We start from the raw sequence: 19764 nt of genomic DNA on the forward strand, positions 1-19764 counted from the left end.
TATCTTGAAATATCCAGTAATGTTTAATTTTAATATGAAAAGAGGGGAGGAGCTGTAAATTTAAATATGGCTTTGTGCAACTTTTCTGAGTACCTTTTATTGTTTATATTTACATTGGAATGTAAATGAAAGTTCGAGTCTATTTTTCCTTTTATATAAAAAAACGTTAACTTATTCTTCCACGCACTGCTTAGAAATAGTAAGACTAAATAATGATTTTAGTCAAGTTAAGAGGTCTGGACTTCAGCAATGGTGGTAATCTATGAGGGAAGAGCTTGAAATACTCAAATCTCAGGTATGAATTTGTAAGGAAATTAATCTAAAGCCTGTATTTTTACTTGACTAACCCTTTTTAAAACAATTTTGGCCATAATGTCAACGCTTGATTTTTTGAAAACGTATAGTGTAGAAGTTAGATGCAAAGTGACTACAATGACTTTACATTAAATTCTTTGAATTTATTATTTCATTTTTTTAGTATGGGCTGTCAGAGTATTGTTTGTTTTTTCAGATTAAGTGTTGATATATGACACAGTTTAGATAGATACTGTTTTCTGGAAGCCTAAGCTCATAGTGCAGATGTTCAGTGTAGGTGTTTTGTATGTCTGAATGAGAAGCCTAGTGTTGAGACATGGGAATATCTCTTCTTGTTTAATAAGATTATGTACGAGTTTAAAAATACATACTTACTTTACTGTAATACTTTACTTTACTATGCAGTAATACTTATTGTATCTTTTCAGCTTTTCTTTACTTTCTAGTTGGCTTTTAGGTAGCAATTTACATGATTTTTGTGGTTAAAATTGCTGTGTTTGTGGGATTTAAGTCTTAATCCACAGCATCATGATAGTGATAATCCAGTCTCTTTTAATGGTATTAAAAAGATGAAGCTAAATATTACTTGTATTTTTGGGAAAGCTTTTGCCTTTATGCCTCTTGTGGTACTAGCGGTGAAGTACAATCAAGAGGCTGACTGCCCTCAGTTTGTTAGCTGCAATGGGAAAAGAAGCCTAACAGTCTTAAGGAGTCTGAAGTAATGCAGTTAAGTATTTTAACTCTAATGAACAGGTAACTGTTTTTTGGATCTGAGAAAAACCTTTGCCAAAACATTTATTTTACTTTGGATAAATAGTCATATTGTAATTTAGTGTAAGAAAACAGTCAGTTTATATACTCTGCAATACCTGTGTACTTGAAGGCCTTTTGACTTAACATGTTTATAAAATAATTATATTATTTTATATAAACATAAATTAGTGACAGATACTTAAACTGACAGATACTTTGCAGAGAAATCAGAGAGGGTGTCAGTTATTCTTATGTGGCAGCACTTGTCTGTAGAGAGCTGAGCATTCTCCAAGTTAAGATGCTTCACAAGTAGCATCTGGTAATGCGGTACTTTTCTTTGATTAGTTAGTCTTTCGTATCAGTACTTGCGATGGTCCTGCAACTGAAGTTGCTTTATTTTTAACAAGTTAGCATTTTGTATTTTTCCATAGCGTTGTAGTGTGCTATGTAAAGTGAACTTTTTACGTAGCATGGCAGGTTGGGAAATTTCATGTCAAGTTTATTAAACATCACAAATATGTTCATAACCTATTTCCATTTTGCAACTAATTAGGTGAGGAGCCAGGAGGGGTAGCCAAGAAAAAAACTAAACTCAAAGGTATTTTTGATGTTTTTTTCCATGCGAACTTTATGCAGATAACGATGTATGAAATGCATGTGCATTACAAACGCCAACTGTGGGTTATAATGTTTACTAATATTAGCTATGTTGGCTAAATATTTTCTAATGGTGCAGCAAACTATTGTTCTTGCAATTTCTCAGTATTTTCTTTTACTACTGATTGAAATCCAGTGGCAATGCAAGTGCTTTCCTAACTAGAGATTATATTTTGTTTGTGTGGATTTTTCTACAACAAATATCTTGTTTGGATTGTAGTTGATGATGACCTGATATTCTGCATGTTTTTAAGTAAGATTTTGCTCCATGTGAAATCATCTTTGTTATTTTCCATGAATTCATGGTACCATTGCTATATTGTAATTGGACTTGAGTGCCTTAATTCTTCTAAGGCTGTACTTTAATAACTTTAATAGTTTCATCTGGGTTTTTTTTTTTTTTTGCTGTGGGAATTGAAATTTAGGCAAAGTTCAATAAGTTCCCCTTTAATATTATTTGTGGGATTGATTGCAACATTTTCTAAAAGCTTAGCGTGGGAGAGCTTGCAACCAATTTATGCCATATATTTATTTATAATTACATGGCTGTATGAACAGGTCATAGTGTTGAAGACAAAAAAAGCTAATTAGCCTCAGCAAACACCAAGGTACCAGGTGTACTTCAGGTGTGTAGCTTTTTATATCTGCTCAGTTATCTCCGGGCAGTACGAGTCTATGGGAACAGTCTCTGTATTACATTAACCAAATATAGAGTGTAAAGTGTTTTTTCCTAGCGGTATGTGAAAAATGCATGCTATTCACCATACAAACCTTCACAAGGAAAAAAATGTATTTGCTAAGGAAAGTTTGCTGCTCATTTCAGTGTGGCTTTTTTCAGCATCTTGCATCAAGTTGAAATTTTTAGCATTTGTTCCACATTGTGCTTTGTATAAATGGTTGCAAACTGCATGTTTCAAAGAATGTAGTAAATGTAACTTAGCAATTCTTTCCTGAGTTTTGGATTATTTTTCAATGTTTGATATCAGAATAAAGAAATGGCATATTTATAATATTTTATGTAAAAAACCATTTGGAAGGAAATATGATGCCATTCCTTTTAGACTGAGCTATTTAGTAAATTGTGCACTCCACAGAAATGTTACACAGCACCTAGAGGCAGACCTGCTTTTTTGCCTCTACAGACTGCAGTTTCTTGAAAGTCTGAATAAAAATAGAGCTCTTTATACATAAAAGTTATTATCACTTTCTTAATAATGTGGGAGTATTTATTTCAAAATGAAATGCAAATATTGCATACAGATTTAATAGAAAAATCTCTGAATTTTATTGACTTAAAAGGTGCTTATTCTAGAGAATTCTACTGGTACTGACAAATATTTTCAAAACTATGGCAAAAAGGAAGTAAATATTCAACATTAAACATTGAACATAAATTTGAAGGATTCTGTTCTGGTTGTTCTTATGGCATATTATCTGTATACCCCATCAAAGCTAAATGTGAATTGAAGTAGAGAAAAGATGCACAAGTGACACAACTCCAAAAGTAAAACAAAGAAAAAATATTACTGATAACTGAAAAGCAAAGTTGTAAGAACCAATTTACAATTATTGCTTTGGTTTCGCTGAGTTTAGTCTAACCCAGCTAACCTTTTTGGATGTAAGTAATCAGGACATTGGTATTTCTTCTTCCATGTACTTCTCAATACATACTTCAGTTACCTTTCTTAAGTCTTTGCTTAATATGAGGTAGCAATATCAGTAAAACATTGTATGGTAAATTTGTGTAATAACACTTATAACTGTTACACTGTTGTCAAAGGTTCAAAATTTATTGTGATTTTCACGCTCACAGGCAAAAGTGGTTTTAGCATTCTGCAGAAGTCAGCAGTAAGATAATAGAGGCATGATTTTCTCTAGATTAACACTTGATTTGGATGCAGCTGCAGTATAAGCCAAGGTTATTCACTGGCTGCATGGTGTGAGATGTTCCTAAAAGTCAAAACTAATTTGTTTAAATTGCTTAAAGCTTATGAGTTAATTATACAAGTTTAAATCTAACAAACATTAAATAATAAATTGAACAAAGCTTGTACGTGGTTGTTCATAAGATGTTTTTTGGCCTAAGAATGGTTCTCTTATTGAACATTTCCTCTTTTTTAAATGAAAAACTAAAAAGTAAAAGAAGCTATTAAAGAATCACTCAAGAAATTAAGGGAGAAGCAGGAATCCAAGAAGGAGGAAAATGAAGAAGAAAAAAAGAAAACCAGGAAAGGAAAAGATGCTACTGATCGAAAGGACAAGAAAGCTGTTGATGTGAATAAATTAAAGAAAGATTCTGACAAGACTAAAAGAGACAGAGGAAAGGAAAAAGGCCTAGACAAAAGTATAAAATCCAAGGAGACTACAAAAAGGTCAGCCAGTGAAAAGGATGGCACTGTTCAGGTGGGAAAAGACAAAGAAACAAAAAAGATAGTTAAAAGCCCATCCAAGGAAGACAAGAAAGAAAAGAAATAAACAAGAGTTCCTGTTCTGCTAATGAGGAACAGACCTCAAGAATGTAAAATTCAGTATTTATGTGAATGTGGTAAATATGGCAATAAGAAAATAATGTTTTCTGGAAATAAGTGAGAACAAAGGCTATATATAATATTTTTTTAAAACTGTTCAGTGTGTACTGGTATTGTAAACATAATGCAGAAACATCTGATGTGAAACTCAAGTATGTACATATGTTAATGTGCCTGGCTACCAATGTGTACTGAAAACATTCAAATGTCAAATTGATGCCAGTTACTTCAAGTCTACTCTAAATATGGATTTGGGTTTTTGTGACTGTTTTTTTCCCTTCCTTGTTTACTTGTATTTGCTCGATGTGGCGATGAAAGTCTAATGTTTTATATGAAATGCAAATTTAAAAGCAATATTAACAGGTTTATCTGGACACACATAGTGGAAACTCATTAAATATTTCTATTTAACAGAAACAACCAAGAGGAGCATTAATGGACTGTAGTGTTGTAGGAACTAGACAAATAAATGTAACTTATTCTCTGCCAAATTTTTTTCCCTAAGGAAACTGTTTTTTTTCCTGAGAAAAATATTTTGCATGCAAATAGTCAAACCAACTTGACAGTTTCACTTTATCATGAGACCCCAGGGTATACTCAATCAAAATGTTTCTACATTTTTATCTTTTGATCCCATGACAATATGTTTCTGCTTTTCTTCCATTCCCTATTTACTTAATTATTTTATTTCTCTATATTTGTGTTGGAAAGCTCGATTCATTATCACTTTTTATTTAACTGTGTCCTGATTTTTTTTTCAAGTTTTCCAGCCTTTTGGTAAGGGAATACTGATGAAAATTAGGCCATCTATATCATCACTGATAAGTATTGTTGTATTCCAATTACATTTAAGATGTGATATGCTAGTACTACTCTATTCTGGTTGAACTTGTTTAGAGAACAGCTTATATATTTTGCAGCTATTATCTACTTCAACACTTCAAGTGCAGGATGCAAAGTCTTGAGTTAGTTTGTTCTTACAACTTCTGTATTTTCAGCATCACGGAAGGATTTATCCAGCAGTCTCATTAGAATGAATAAAGTTGCAGAAACATTTTTGCAGAGATAATGGAGAGATTTCAGAATATTATTGAATTTATGGTTGCTCTCAAGTTTTATCTAGAAATGAATATTTTCCAAATAAATTTGAAAGCAAGTATATTGTATGGAACTGCACAATATAATTACACAGAATTAAGAACAAAATTTGTAGTGGAAGTTTAAGATTGATTCTTGATGTACCACAGCATTAGTTTCAAGAAAACAGAATGAAGGAGTGAAATTGAGAATGAGTATATATATGCATGTGGATTGTAATTTAAGATTGAAGTCCTGAAGGTTAATTCTGTTTGTAGTTTTGCTAAAATTTTGTATATAACAGTTGGCAATACACTTAGCTCAGCCGTTCCATACATATGTCTTCATCATGCTTTGATCCCTAGAGTTATGTGATAATAAGGTTAAAGATGATTGGATTTTTTTTTTTTTAGAGAAAATGTAATATTGAAATAGTTGTGAAAAATAGTTCAAATTAAAGCTGTAGAAAACAGTACAGTATCTTAAGATTCTGGCTGTGAAAATTAACCGCGATTATCTACTCTGAGGTATTTTCTAAATATTTATACATTCATGAAGAGGGAGGGAGGAGATGTGCATTGTGAACATTACAGTGCCTAGCAAAAAATGCAAGAGAATGAAGATTTAGTAAATCCACTTCCATAATGAACATTCTCTGTTAGGTTTTGGTGATGATAGATATGCCTTTTCAGCCTTGCTCTGGTAAGTGTTAAAATGCGTATTTGACCAGAGGAGCATTCAAGTCACACTTCTCAAGGATGGTGGCACTATGGTATAGTGTACATCACTTTTTATTTTCTCCTGTCCTGTGCCAGAACTTGTAACTGTGTGGGAGTGAAATTTCAAATGAATTGCTGTTCTGATTAACATATTCTATCTGTGACCCAAAGTTTATGGAGTTCTGGAAAGGTTGGGTTGTTTTATTTTTTTCCTTTCCAAGGAAATTTTTATTTGAGCAGCACTCCAGGCTATACAGACAGACACAAAATAAAGTATTTTTTTCCCAGAGATCTGTTGTGTTGTTGTATATCTCTATGAAATATTATTTTCATTAAACTTAATGCAACAAGTCACCACATAAGCTCAAAAAATGCGCCAGACAAGTAAAAGCTAAATGCAATTTTAATAAACAGAAGAGAGAAAATAATATATTACAAAAAGTAAATGATTTACATAATATTACATGCTTGACAAGATTGAATTGAAATCAGTGTTAAGCACAATAGACATGTACAAAAAGCTTGAAGGTTAAGTTTAGAAATGTGCAAGTGAGACACTCTTGTTGGTTCCTTCTTTCCTGTTAAGTAGTCATAGTGCTTGTTTGGTGTGGAATATTTGCTGTCTTTTGAAATGCTTTGAATTCATTTATTGTTCATGAAGCAGAGTGTGTGGTTGTCTGGATCTGAACATGGGGTGGGTTATTGAGGATACGAAGACATTTAAAGCAGTGTATGTATAAAGTAACTGAACTGTGTTTGTGAAAGCAAGGTGGCTGTTTCCATGCTTATGGATTCTGAAGTGTGAGAGTGGTTGATATGACTTACTGGTTTTGTCTCCATCCTAAGACGATTGTAGAAGGAAGTAACTTCTTACTCTTGTAGCCATTAATAGTCCTGCAGGAAAAGATATATTTTATAATATAATAATCTTATATATTAACAATACTATTTTATTATTATAAATTAATAATATTTAATTTGAATACAAATAATATTGATTTTTAACTATGTCAATAATATTAAATATTGATATTTAATAATAATATTTAATATTTGATAATATTTTTTCATATTCTAAGTGGGTGTTTTTTTAATGACAGAAGAAAATTGGCCAAAAACAAAGTGTAAATTTGGCATTTTTCTTTAGCTTCTTATTTTGACTCCAAAGTGGTGGACTCTTAGTTACACTACTTTTGTATACAGGCTACTACCTAGCTTCAAATAATTTAAATTTAAATAATATAAAAAGATAAACTTAATTCTGTTATCCTGTAACCATTACTTGAAATAAATACATGTTTTTCTCACAATGCATAAAACAATCTCTCTCAACACAAATTTGGTTTGAGACATACTAGTTCAATTTACATTGAGATATGTTTGACTCCAATAGAAATGTGGTAATTACTATTTTTTTAATTGTACTTACTTGAAATGTACTATTTATCCACTTAAGAGTTGCTTTTACAAGATTGCGAGTACTACAGGAGTGTTCATTGTAGTTCAGCCTCTGCTTTCTTACATTCTATCTTTTCCATTGATTTCCATGTATGCAGCTGTTGGAAGTAGTTTGCTTTGGGCAGTGATGTTTATTGAGAAGGGAGTCTTATCCTAATTGACCTTGGATGTAGGATTATCAGCAAATGCCATTTGGAAGGGACTTTGGGAGATCCTTATTCCAACATCCTGCTCAAAACAGGGTTCTTTCAGAGGAATGACCAGGTTGCTCTGGCCATTTCCCAGTGTGGTCTTTCAAATCTCCAAGGATAGGAATGCACAGCCTCTCTGTGCAGTCGTTTCCACTGATTTCACTGCTCTCATAGTGGTGGGGGATTGTGAGTGTGTGGGTTTTTTCTTATGCCCAGTCTGAACCTCTTCTATAAGTCTTGCTTGAACCCTCCTAAAGGAGAATTGAGAGGAGAATTAGTATAATCCTAACACATTCTTGACCATATGGTGTCTTAAGATGTGACATGATCTATCACAGCTGTATCTTTATCTCCTGCCATGATGGTGGTGTTGATTGTTACATTTATTGATTGCTTTCTTTTCATTGTGTTCTGATCTAAAAAGAGACTGTGGTATAGATAGTCACGATCTTAGTGGTAAAATTCCATCAGTCACACTTTTTCTATTGTCAGTTGTCAAAACAAACTAATCTTAATCAAGTCTTCCAAGATGTAACACATGAATTTAAAGTAATTCTTATTCTGTGCAGCTTTTGTAAAGTTGAAATTTGTTCTTCATAGAACCTATAGAATGGATCATATGAAGGGCTTTTTGCCGTAATTGAAAACAGAGAAATTTTGCTACCTATTTTTTTACTGGCTACTGAATAGATGTTGAGAATAGCATAGTCATTTGTTCGGTTACTTTGAAATAAAAACAAGTGCTTAAATTTCTGTCCCTTTTTACCTCCTCATTGTATGTTTGTCTTCTAAACATCTTTGTTTACTATCTGAATATGCTTTAGTCTTTTTATAGATCACTGTATATTATGACAGCCCTGTAATTGTGATTGTTTGAACACATTTTTGGAGAGTGTAACATCAGTTAATTGAATTGAGAGAACTTTCTTATTTTATAACTGAATCGGTTCAAAAAGGGCATAAAGTTAACTTTATAACTGAAAAATGCAGGCCTTAAAGAAAGATCTGTCCCAGCACAGCCAACATCACCAGAATCTGAGGAGACTGTCCAGCCTGCTGAAAAGTCATATGTCGAATCAGGTAAGATCTTTTGTGAATCATAGTCAAAACAAAAGACATGATGCTTCATTTGAACTATAATTCTGTGTCATTAACATGCAGACTCTTTTTTGTTTTTTTTGTTGCTTATCTACTGAAGTTTATTTAACATTGTTTATAACTTCGTATAAATCACTGACCATGAAAATTGTAAAATTTCATGGTTACCATTGTAGGTTATCACATCAGAATAACTTTCTGATGATGTATAGTTGTGGTTTATATTGATTTCCAACTGTATATCCAACCAGAATAACAGCAGATTCTTCATCTTAAAAAAGAAACAAAACCCTGTCAACAACCAACTTAGTAAGGTAATAAAGTACTCACTTTTCTGCTAAACTACTAGTATATAAATAATACAATAAACAGAGGTCCTACTCTTAAAAAATAATCTAAATATTTTTAAAGCCCTGTACTATTAGTAGATTGTATTAGAATGAAGAGGGATTCAAGAAAAAATGTTTTACATGTCACAATTTACATATGTGATTTGCATTAGTGTTACTCAGAGAATACATGTTTCTTCCTGTTCATGGAAGCGGCTTATCCTATGTGATGTTTATTTGAACCTAATACATACATACAAATACGGAGCATATGGCCAGTGGAATCTATGGAATATAGATTTTGTTTCAAAAGATTTGCATTACTTTTCTTAGGATATCAATTATAAAATGTACCAAGATATGATTTCCTGGTTAGGTGGTTTTTATTTTGTGTGTGTGTGGTTTTTGTTTTTGTGGGACCATTTTTCATAACTGGTGCCATTTTGGATCCTTATTTGAAAATGCAGCTGTTTACCTGGTTTTGAGCTTTTTTGTCAGATGTGTCATTTTAGGGTTTCTCAATGTTAATTTCAGGACATTTATATGAAGACAACACTTCATACAAATTCCTATTATGTCCTGGGCTGGTGTGTTGGATGGCAATCACTTGTTCATGAAACCAGTTTGTGATTTCTCCTGGCAGCTCGTAGCAGAACAAGACCTTGATATTGTCATGTATCTGTTTTCCCTGTTTATGAAGTTGACAGGACCCTACTTCTTCAACTCACATTTTGTTGTCAAATATGACTTGCTAGTGCTGCTGCCTAAATTGTAGGAAGATAATGGATGAAAGTGTTAGTAAATTAATTCCTTAGAAGAGAGTTCTTGGTTTTAATAGTTACCTCACGTTGTTACTACCCCTGGAAAAATATATGTGCAAAAAATGCAGTGTAGATAAATTCTTCCAATTAATCTTCAGATGGATGAATCTGATGTGATTGTTGCATACTTTCTGTATTGGAGAATAAGCAAGACAAAATTGTTTTTCTAATTGTATGAGTTGCAGAGGTTCACCAGGTCAGTCTCTAGAGAACTTTGTGAAATGGATTAAGAACATTATGGAGCCTACTAAAAGCTGCAAGCCTTGAGTTAATGTTTAGATTTTGCTTTTTTGTGCTTACCTTCACTGCAATTTATAATCCTTTTAGAACACAAGACTGCTGACATAGAATTGGAAGAGGAAATTCAATCTGTTCTTCATGAAGCTCTCCATTCCCAGCCTGGTAATGCATTTACACTTAGAAATCACTGAAGAGTTTATAAATACTGCCATAGGCTAGATGAATCTCAAAGTCTGTTTTTGGTATGCACTTAAAATACTTTTGCCTGCACAAAACATTCAAATCAACTTGTTTGGCATTTTCAAAAAAATTCGGAAAGTTCAGTCACCAAATCTTAAAACTGTATCTTCTTACCCAGACTTGCTTGGCACTAATAGCTCAAATCAGTCATTTTAACAGAAGCATACTCAAAACACTGTGTAGAGGGCAAGAGTGGACAGAGCAGATATGACTTTTACTGTGAGCAAAGAAGGTCCCAGCAGGTTGGGTTTATAATGCTGGACTGTGCAGATAAGTTTTCTGTCACTCCCCATTCCCTTTGGAGACTAGCTGGAAAACACGAAGGGTGTACTGAAGACTAAATATTTTCTGGTAATAGAATATACCAAAGAAAATTATTCACTAACAGTCTGCATTGTTGATTAGGAGAGAGACATGAAGATGTAGATGAAAGTGTAAGTGACCAGTGGCAAGTAAAGGAAGAAATACATGGAGAAACTTTTGAAGCTCCTGCAGATGACATGCTCAGAGAATTTGAGACTGAAATTCCAGAAGCATATGAGACACCAGACTCAGTTCAGAAAGGTATCTGAATGACATTTAAAATAAATTTACAAAAGAAAACTCAACCCGGACAAATGAAAATATGTCTCATTAAAACTTGTAATTTCTGCTTAAAACAGAGCCTTAGCAAGTGTCAATCAAAGCATTATTTAGCAAATGCATGTATTTTAAGTCAAAATGGGATGTTTTAATGCTATGTGTTTTTGAACCCAGGTAACCATATATTATTAATTGCTACACTATGGGCTTTCAACAATATTAATCTGTGCTCCAGTTATGCATATCTCTCCCCAACAGTGGCATGAATATAATCATATAGAATTGTTTTGGTTGAAAAGGGCTTTAAAGATCACCTAGTTCTAACCCTTCTGCCACAAAGGACACCTTTCACTAGACCAGATTATTCCAAGCCCCATCTAGCCTGGCATTGAACTTTTCCAGGAATGAGGCATTCACAGCTTCTTTGGGCAACTGTTTTCTGAAGCACCGTCCCAGTGCTTCGTCACCCTCACAGTGAAGAATTTTTACTTTATATCCAATCTAAACCTGCCCCCTTTCAGTTTAAAGCCAAAACTCCTTTCCTATCAATACATGCCCATGTAAAAAGTCCCTCTTCAGCTTCTTTGTCCTCTTAAGATACTGAAAGGCTTCAATTAGGTCACTCCACTTCAATTTTTCCTCCAGGCTGAACCCCAGTTCTCAGCCTTTTCTCACACCTTTGGAGAGGTGTTCCATGTCCAGTCTTTCATCTACCAGCACCCCCAAGTGCTTCTTGGTGTGGCTGCTCTCAGTCTTTCCATTCCCCATCAGTAAAGCCTGTATGGAGTCTGCTTCTGGACTTTTTGGTTTATTGAATTAAATTTTAGAGTTTATTAACACAGTTTTTTCTCTACTTTATTCTCATTCTTCTTTCATTCAAATATGGCTCCCTAAGAGCATTAATTATATTTAAGTCCTGCAGAGATTAAGACATCATATAAAGAAGATGCTCATATCTTGTCACCTTGGGGCATTGACTGGATGATGAAAATTGAAGTCAAAATATTAAAGCAGAGTCATATGATCTAAATCCAACTAGGGGGAAATTTTTCTGAATGCTTTTTATTTGTACTGCTGAAAATTTTACCTATCTTTTAATATCTCCTGATACCTTTTGATAAAACCCATGTAATCAATGTCATCTAAAAGTTTTGATTGCTGGAAGTGCACTGAGATTCTTTCTTGACAACCAAAGTAACTCTTCAGTCTGGGTCTGTTAAACCTCCTTGTTTCTGTATCTCTCTTACTCATCCACAGCACAAGTCAAAGTAGAAGACTAGAAGAGAAATTCAAATTCCATACTTTATATCTTTGCAATTAACAAGTCAAAGTAAACATATTCTTCTTTCCCCCAATTTATTCAGAAATTTCTGTGGAGAGTCCTCTTTTTTTAAGGAAATGTGTATAGAGTTTATTCACATATACGCATTCTCAATATTGTATATAACTAAAATAGTAACTTTTTTTCAGTCTATATATACATATCCTGCTGCCATTAGAAGAAATTTGGTTAGAATTTCAGCTTAGAAATGTTACTGTTCTTAAATAATATCTGTTAGAGGATTTGTGTTATTGTTTGTTGATTTAAAAATGTTAAAATTTGTGCAAATGTATTTATTTCTCAGATGCTGATCCTATGGTGGATGATGCTGGAGCAGTGGAGTCTGAATCATATGAAATTCCAGGTAGCTTTTTGTTTTTCCCTGCTCAGTAATAATGGTTTTCTGCCTCAATATAACAAATTATATGAGAAAGAAAAATAGAAAAGGTTAGACTGGTTTAGAAATAGATAAATTTTGAATTTGCTTTTTTTTTCTCAATATCTAGTTGTTATTGTCTTGGAGAATTTTACTTAGGGATGACTGCATCATACTTGCTATTGAAAATCTTTATTACAAGTAACAGGTGACAGGTATGGAAACTTAGCTTTCATTGGTGCAAAAACTTTTAATTTACTATGTGTTTCTGGCCGTTGTGTTATTGGGGACTGGGTAGGCAAGTGATCTGTGGTTGTATAGGCTAAAAAAAGAGAGAATGAGATTTATTGCTTATATTGTCTTCATACAGTCTATATAACTAAGGTTCTAAAGACTATTTTTCTTGGCATTAGGAACATGCAGTTTTTTGTACATTTCCTGCAGTACTGTTTGTTCTTTGTGGCTGACTGCTATCAGAGAGTGAGTCAACACCAAGGATGTAATTCTGAACTTGTTCTGTCTTTCTGCACGTCTTAATCTTGAAAGCTTTTTGAAATTTGGCTTGGACTAATCTGATTACCTCATAGTCATCTTCATGTTATGCTTCATACCATGTACAATGGCATTAGCTCATCTTTCCCATTATGAAGAAGCATTAAATGGATATTGCAATTTCCCTACTGTCTGATAAGTATTTTCTTCAGAATTCTAACAGTGTTTCTTTACAGTATGGACAGACCCTTGCATTTACATTAGTCATTGATTTCTGTTTGTACTAGGCTTCTTATGTTTGGCTCAGTGTTAGTGCTAGACTTTGCAGTTGTGTTTGGTGTCACAGATGTGACAGAAAAATAGTTTTATTTATTTGATACAGCTAAAACTGTTTATTCCAAACTGTGTGGGGGGTAACTGGTTTAGAATCCAAGCTATTATACTGCCAAAGTAAAAGGATAAGTTACTCTACCTTCACTAATGTGTTTTCTCACGTGTCATAGCAAGTATATTAACAATATTGAAAAGAATTGTAGTTATGGAGGAAAATAACCCCCAGATTTAGCTAGGTAATGAAAGGAAGTAAATTGCTCTGAGATGCCAGAAATAAAGTATGTATTTTGCAAAGTCAGTTTCTGGTTCATATCTTGTCTTCTATAGATCCATCACCAAGTGAGCCTCCTGCACGTTAGTAAAGAAGATACTTTGCAATTTTGAGGATAGAGGATGTTTGCATTTTTTATTCATATAAATATTAAAAAATATTGATGGAGACCAATGGCTCTCGTTGCTCTAGTTTTTCTGCAGAGAGTATAGCAGAAGGCTGGAAGAGAGAGTGGCCCAACACCTTCCATTAGATTGCCATGTGTCAAGTTGCAAATGTCAGTATATAAAGTTTTAGTTTTTCAGTTTTCAGCTAAGGACCTACATTTAGCCATTGACAGATTCATTATGGATACAAGTTAAAACAATGACATATGAAACATATTTCATATTTTTAATTTCAAGATATTTATTTGTTCATGTTTAATTTACAGCCTTAGATGATTATGTTGCAGATTTGGAAGAGAGAGTAAGTGATCCAGACACTCCAGGTTTGTAAATTTTCATTACTTCAAATGATAATATAATCACACTTTTTAAAATATGCTACAAAGTGATGTGTCATATTGACTGTTTCTTCACAGTTTTATTTTTGAATGGATTTTAGATAGTTTTAAATAGGCCAAATTTTTATGCCACTAGGTTATCATTACGTTTCTGACCATAACATTCCATGAATTCATTCTACAAATACTTACATAAGTATTTTGATCTGTCAGGAGTTTCCTGGTCTAATCAATGGATTGATTATATAACACCTATTTATATTCCTAACTTTAAGCCTAAATACAAATATGCATAAACTTGTTGTACTCCGTATTTTATGGTGTAGTTCCTGGCTGCATTTTATAATTCAGCTCTCACTTTCGAATAAGATATTGTAGTATTAAGTCAGTATGATTGTTTCTTTCATTTTTGAGCTAAATACGTGACCTTTTTAAGCTCTCTTGTGTTATTTAGCTGTTGCATGAAAATTCAGTTGGAATATGAAATATTAAATATTTTTATTTAAGGTGACTCTGAGATAATGCCAGAAGATGCTATGGAACATTATGCAGGTACAGTCCAATGTCTTCTTTCTTTTTTTTGAAGATTCACTGAATTTTGGCCCCAAACCAAGACAATCACACAACACCAAAAAAAACACCAAACAAACAAAACAAACAACAACACACAAGACTTTGGAGCTCCTAGGTAATATTTTTTCAGAATGTAAATTGAAAATGTAGGCATAATAACTTCCTAAGGAAATGATGCTAAAACCTGCATGAGTACTACTTCTCTGTAATGTTAGCCAAATGGGCAGAATAATACTTTGAGTATTGAATTTCCGGGAGAATGGATATTGGTATTTTAAATTGTATAGAAGTGTTTCTGTGGATAAAAAATAATTTAAATATGCCAGAGATGTTGCTGTTAGTGTGATGTCAAGAAGAAAGTAGTATCTCTAAGTTTTTTTAAAAGCAAGTAAACCATAACAAGAAGATGCCAAAATTACTTTGTAGAAGTTAGCTGCATATATAAATTATTTATAAATAATTCAGAATCAAAATATTTATGAATATTTATGAACTGTATAAGAAAACCTGCTGATATTGCTTTCTTTTTTAAGTCTATCTTTTGATGCCAGAAAATCAATCAGTTATTCTCACAGGATCTTTTAGAAATCTTCACCTTTGCACTCTTATAAACTTTACTACAGTATGAACTACTATAGTTTCAAATATTTTTCTTTTAATGTGAATAATTGACACTGTATTGTATTATTTGTGTCTTTATTGTCTTAAAATTACATGAATTTTCCTGCTCATTTTTCTTTTTCTTTAAACAGAGGATAGAGTGCATGAAGATTATAGTGAAGACCAAGGTATGACAGCTGCTATATTTAGTGAAATTACAGTATCATAATATTTCATTAATATGCAAGTGGCATTATTTTGTTTAAAGCATTTTCCTATGCTGCCACATTACTTTGCAAGTTCTCAGCTAAGGTTTTGGGTTGTCTTTTCAAACTCCCTGTGTTTGTAATAAGTCAATCAATTGGTCTTTTAACACTTGTCCAAGTGTAGAGTATGCATACTGATTATATTCCCTTACTGGTCCTAATGCCATAGTTTGTGCATATGTGGAAAAAGAACGTTGAAGTCTTTGCCATGCCTTTTTTCTTGAAACCCTGGCTGGGTCAGGTGTGGTTTATTGCATCTGTTTAGCTCAGTATCACCTTTTCATCTTGTCTGCCACTATCAGTTCTTTGGGAATTACTGTTTTAGTTTGATTTGGTTGATGATTTGCTAATGATTGCTGAGACCAAATCAAAAAGTAAATGAAAAGAATAGTAGTCTCAGCCTTGAAATAAAGCTGTGTGGTTGTGATTCCTGCTGTGATACCCTTCTGGAGACTACCACACTTCAGGATAGTTAAACATATCTTTAAGGCACTCTTGTTTATTTCCCATGTTTATGTAACCTGAGCAAAGGACAGGGTTTCTTCGAAATATTTGCAACAGAAAACCTTGAGGTTCATTCTTTCTTATCAGGAGGTAAATTCCAACATCCTTCTTTGGGATAGAAGTCAAAATTCCATTGAAATACTTTGAGTGGCCCAAAGGTGTATTTAACCCTTAGCCTTTGCCTTTCCCAGTCTGCAGAAAATAATTTGCCTCAGTTATAGTGCCCTTGACAAAATGTCTCAGCAGTAATAGGATAGAAAAGCAAGTGACTCTCGGTTTTTCCCAGGGCTTATTTTTTACTTGCCTTTCCAGGACACAGTTATTTTACGATCAGTTCCTAATCAAGAATCACTTCTCTTGCTTCTCACACCTGGATATGAAGTGCAACTTCTAATCTTTACTTTTCATGCTCTTTCATATGCAATGGTAACACAAACAGAAAATGCTTCCTTGCCCTTTTGAAGAGACATCTATATCTGCTTTTTGACAAAGTGATCAGGGAGGTTACAAAGTAAATTGCATCATCTTTTTTTTAATCTCAGTTCCAAAAGCATTTAATATTCTGCAGTCTCTTCTGGCACCCCAGCACAATAACAGTGAATCACTGTATTTTGTGAGTCAGAAAATGCAGTGATTAATTTACTTCAGGAAGCAGCAATGCCTCTCTGTACTGCAATGAGAGTTTTAAATAGTATCAGATAAATCCCCCTACACTTTCTGTATTCTTGCCAGTCCTCTGATTAGGGCAATAAGGAGAATAGGAACTTCCATGCTTTTTCTCAATAGGAAATTCTAAGGTAGCATGTGACTGTCAAAAAAAACCTATTATTGTTGGCTATTAAATTGTCAGACTTCTTTATGTAGTAAATTATTCCCACGGTTCAACATAATCCATAGAAAACTGCTTTCCTCTTGATAAAATTTGCCTTTTCACAACATAATTTTACCTTGCTTTCAAGTTCCACCTTGAAGGCATTCTGGTTGTGAGAGAAAGCACAATGCATCCTTTGCAATTTTTAGAGGAATTTCATTTCAGAGCTCCAGCCTGGAGCAGTGTAGAAGAAAAAGACCAGTGAGTTGAGGCCGCCTTTCTCTCACACACATTTTTTTTTTCCTTCTCAGTTCAGTTTGAGTCCAGTCCATGGAGTTTCAGAGCATGTTCATGTTCATGTGCTAGACACCATTTTAGCAGTTGCACCCGTTTTTCATCCCTTTTGTCTCTCGGCACATCTTTCTTGTACCTTTTGGTACAAGAAAGGTTTTGGTTGGATTGAAAGTGAAACAGATTTACTTTATTTTTGGAGAAGAGCAATTTTGGCTCTGTTTTTCTGAAGTGAAAGAATGCTTGGAGGCCATTTTGGAGATCTGAAATCCTTCCACTCAAATGTGAAGCTTGTGGTTTTGGCATGGGCTCCATAACTTCAGCTGAACCCCACCAGAAGATTCACATTAAAGCCTTCATATGCAATTGTCTGTGAAATCAACAGAAGTATAGCTTTGAGTCAATTTATCTTCCCCATTTCTATCGCGTGTTTCCCCTCTTCTGGCAAGACCTTCTGGTGAAATATTTTCTCCAATCCTGCTGCTTTCTAGAGTTCTCAAAGCTAAAGACAGTGCAAGATGATTGCTGGGCAGAGAGTCCAGTTTCTTTTGTGACTCTGGCTTTGTGAGGCTTGGTTCCTAATTCAGATCAGGAACTGCTCAAATAGGATCGCTGTAATCGTATCTGAGGTTATTGCCAATGCTAAAAATTCTTTAGTGGAAATAAGTGCCCAAAGTGGAGTGTGTAAATGATTGATCGTAGATTTTGGAATACAAGAACTCAGTTATTGTACATAACTTCCAGTTTTATGAAAAGTTTCCTACATTTTCTAGCCAAGAAACTAGAGAAAGAAAACAAGTTTGAGTATTGCATTAGAAAGAAAGAGTTCTGGATGTTTTTCTAAGGATATTCTATGTTTTTTAAACATAGTTAAAACATAGTCTACATAACATAATTCTATGTTATGTAAATAACCTTTTTCAGATGAGTATTAGTACCTGCTAGGTGATTAAATTATCCAAACTGAATGAACTTTTTCAGTCTAACATTCACAGTAAGTGTATATTGAAAATTCAGAAAATTGATAGCATTTTGTCTATTTTCAGATATTATCTAAAATTAAATAATGAATATTCTTGATCTATTTCTTCTTCAGAATTACAAAAATTAGAGTGACTATGCAAAGATTAAGAATGTAGGAGAATTGTTAACAACTGTACTGAATGATAGATATGTAATTGTAATTTTGTAATTGCTTTCAGCATTTCATCTGTGTGATAGAAAGTCTAGAAATTTCAGCAATATGTTCACATATGGTTTGGGGTTTTTAATGTAGAATTTCTACTACAAGCTCCAGAAAGGCTTCATATATCTATTCAGGCCCCCAAACCAGGGGAAGTTTTTTTAAGGCCCTTTTTTTTTGTCATCAACAGAATAACTATATATTTAACCAAATATTTAGAATACTTTATGCATGTCAAGTACCCAGGAACTTTATTTTCCTTTCAGAACCAAAACATGAAAAGCAGACTGAGACTCAAGATACAGGTATATACTGATATATATATATATATATATATATATATATATATATATATATATGTATGTATGTATATATACAAAAAATATTTTAGGCAAATTAGCATAAATATAATAAACTTAATCTTGCTGTTTATATATATTGAAGTACACAATCTGTGTGACCTTCAGTCATGCAACTGCCAGTTATGGCAAAGTTTCATTACAGTCTGTATTGTTATGAAGTTAGATTTTTGACTGTGAACTGAGAAACTTTGTTCTAGTATGCCATCCTTGAGGATTCATCTTTAAGGTCTCAGCTGACACAGAGTGGGGTGTCTGCGGCTTTTAGTGGACAGCTAGACCACAGTAGTTCATCACAGACACTGCTTCTTGTAATGAGCCCTCCTCATAACCCTGCAACCAGTGTGTAGGATCATTCAAAATGTACAGGCTGTCAGTGCTAACTCTGCTTTGATGCAGACCTCTTGTTGATGCATTTGTCTAATTTGTAGAAGCAATTACAAATTATTTGTCTGCACTATTCCCTCTGGGTTCTGTATACTTTGTTGTCTTGAAATGCCAGCTCTTTTGAGAATCATCTCAGACAGCTGACTGAAAACCCTCACCAATCATTTAGTTTAGAAGGAAGTCAAGAAGTTCTCTAGTGTAAATTAATTGTAAGTATCTGTTTTGTCACCTTTGTTATCATAATCTAAAGAGGACAGTCAAAAGAATTAAAAAAGTGCCATATTTAGAGAAAATGAAATGATTTTTTCTGTAGAATCCATTAAGTCATAGAATTTCTTTGTTGTGCTTCAAGAAGGAAATTAGGATTCACAAATGAATTGCATGTTTATCCAAATAAAACTTTTAAAATTTATAGGTATGCAGGTTTTTAGTTGGCTTTCACTATGTCTAGGAGACGAAGTTGATGCTGCAAAAGAACATGGAA

General features: G+C 33.4%; 1 protein-coding gene and 1 long non-coding RNA gene across 2 annotated transcripts in view; both read left to right on the forward strand.

Annotated features, from left to right (window-relative positions):
* Nucleotides 1-19764, forward strand: part of ASPH (aspartate beta-hydroxylase) — a 110820-nt gene that overhangs the window by 30801 nt on the left and 60255 nt on the right. Inside the window, exons 4-11 of the mRNA XM_068187976.1 lie at nt 8689-8778; nt 10274-10348; nt 10832-10990; nt 12634-12693; nt 14235-14291; nt 14814-14858; nt 15632-15667; nt 18801-18839. Of these exons, the coding sequence (XP_068044077.1) occupies nt 8689-8778; nt 10274-10348; nt 10832-10990; nt 12634-12693; nt 14235-14291; nt 14814-14858; nt 15632-15667; nt 18801-18839 (561 nt within the window). The remainder of the gene's footprint in view (nt 1-8688; nt 8779-10273; nt 10349-10831; nt 10991-12633; nt 12694-14234; nt 14292-14813; nt 14859-15631; nt 15668-18800; nt 18840-19764) is intronic.
* Nucleotides 730-4479, forward strand: LOC137472675 (uncharacterized). The gene is made up of 2 exons (XR_010998364.1): nt 730-1666; nt 3863-4479. It is a non-coding gene; the product is annotated as an uncharacterized lncRNA (long non-coding RNA).

This window comes from Anomalospiza imberbis, chromosome 1 (genome assembly GCF_031753505.1).
Source record: "Anomalospiza imberbis isolate Cuckoo-Finch-1a 21T00152 chromosome 1, ASM3175350v1, whole genome shotgun sequence".
Lineage (NCBI taxonomy): Eukaryota > Metazoa > Chordata > Aves > Passeriformes > Viduidae > Anomalospiza > Anomalospiza imberbis.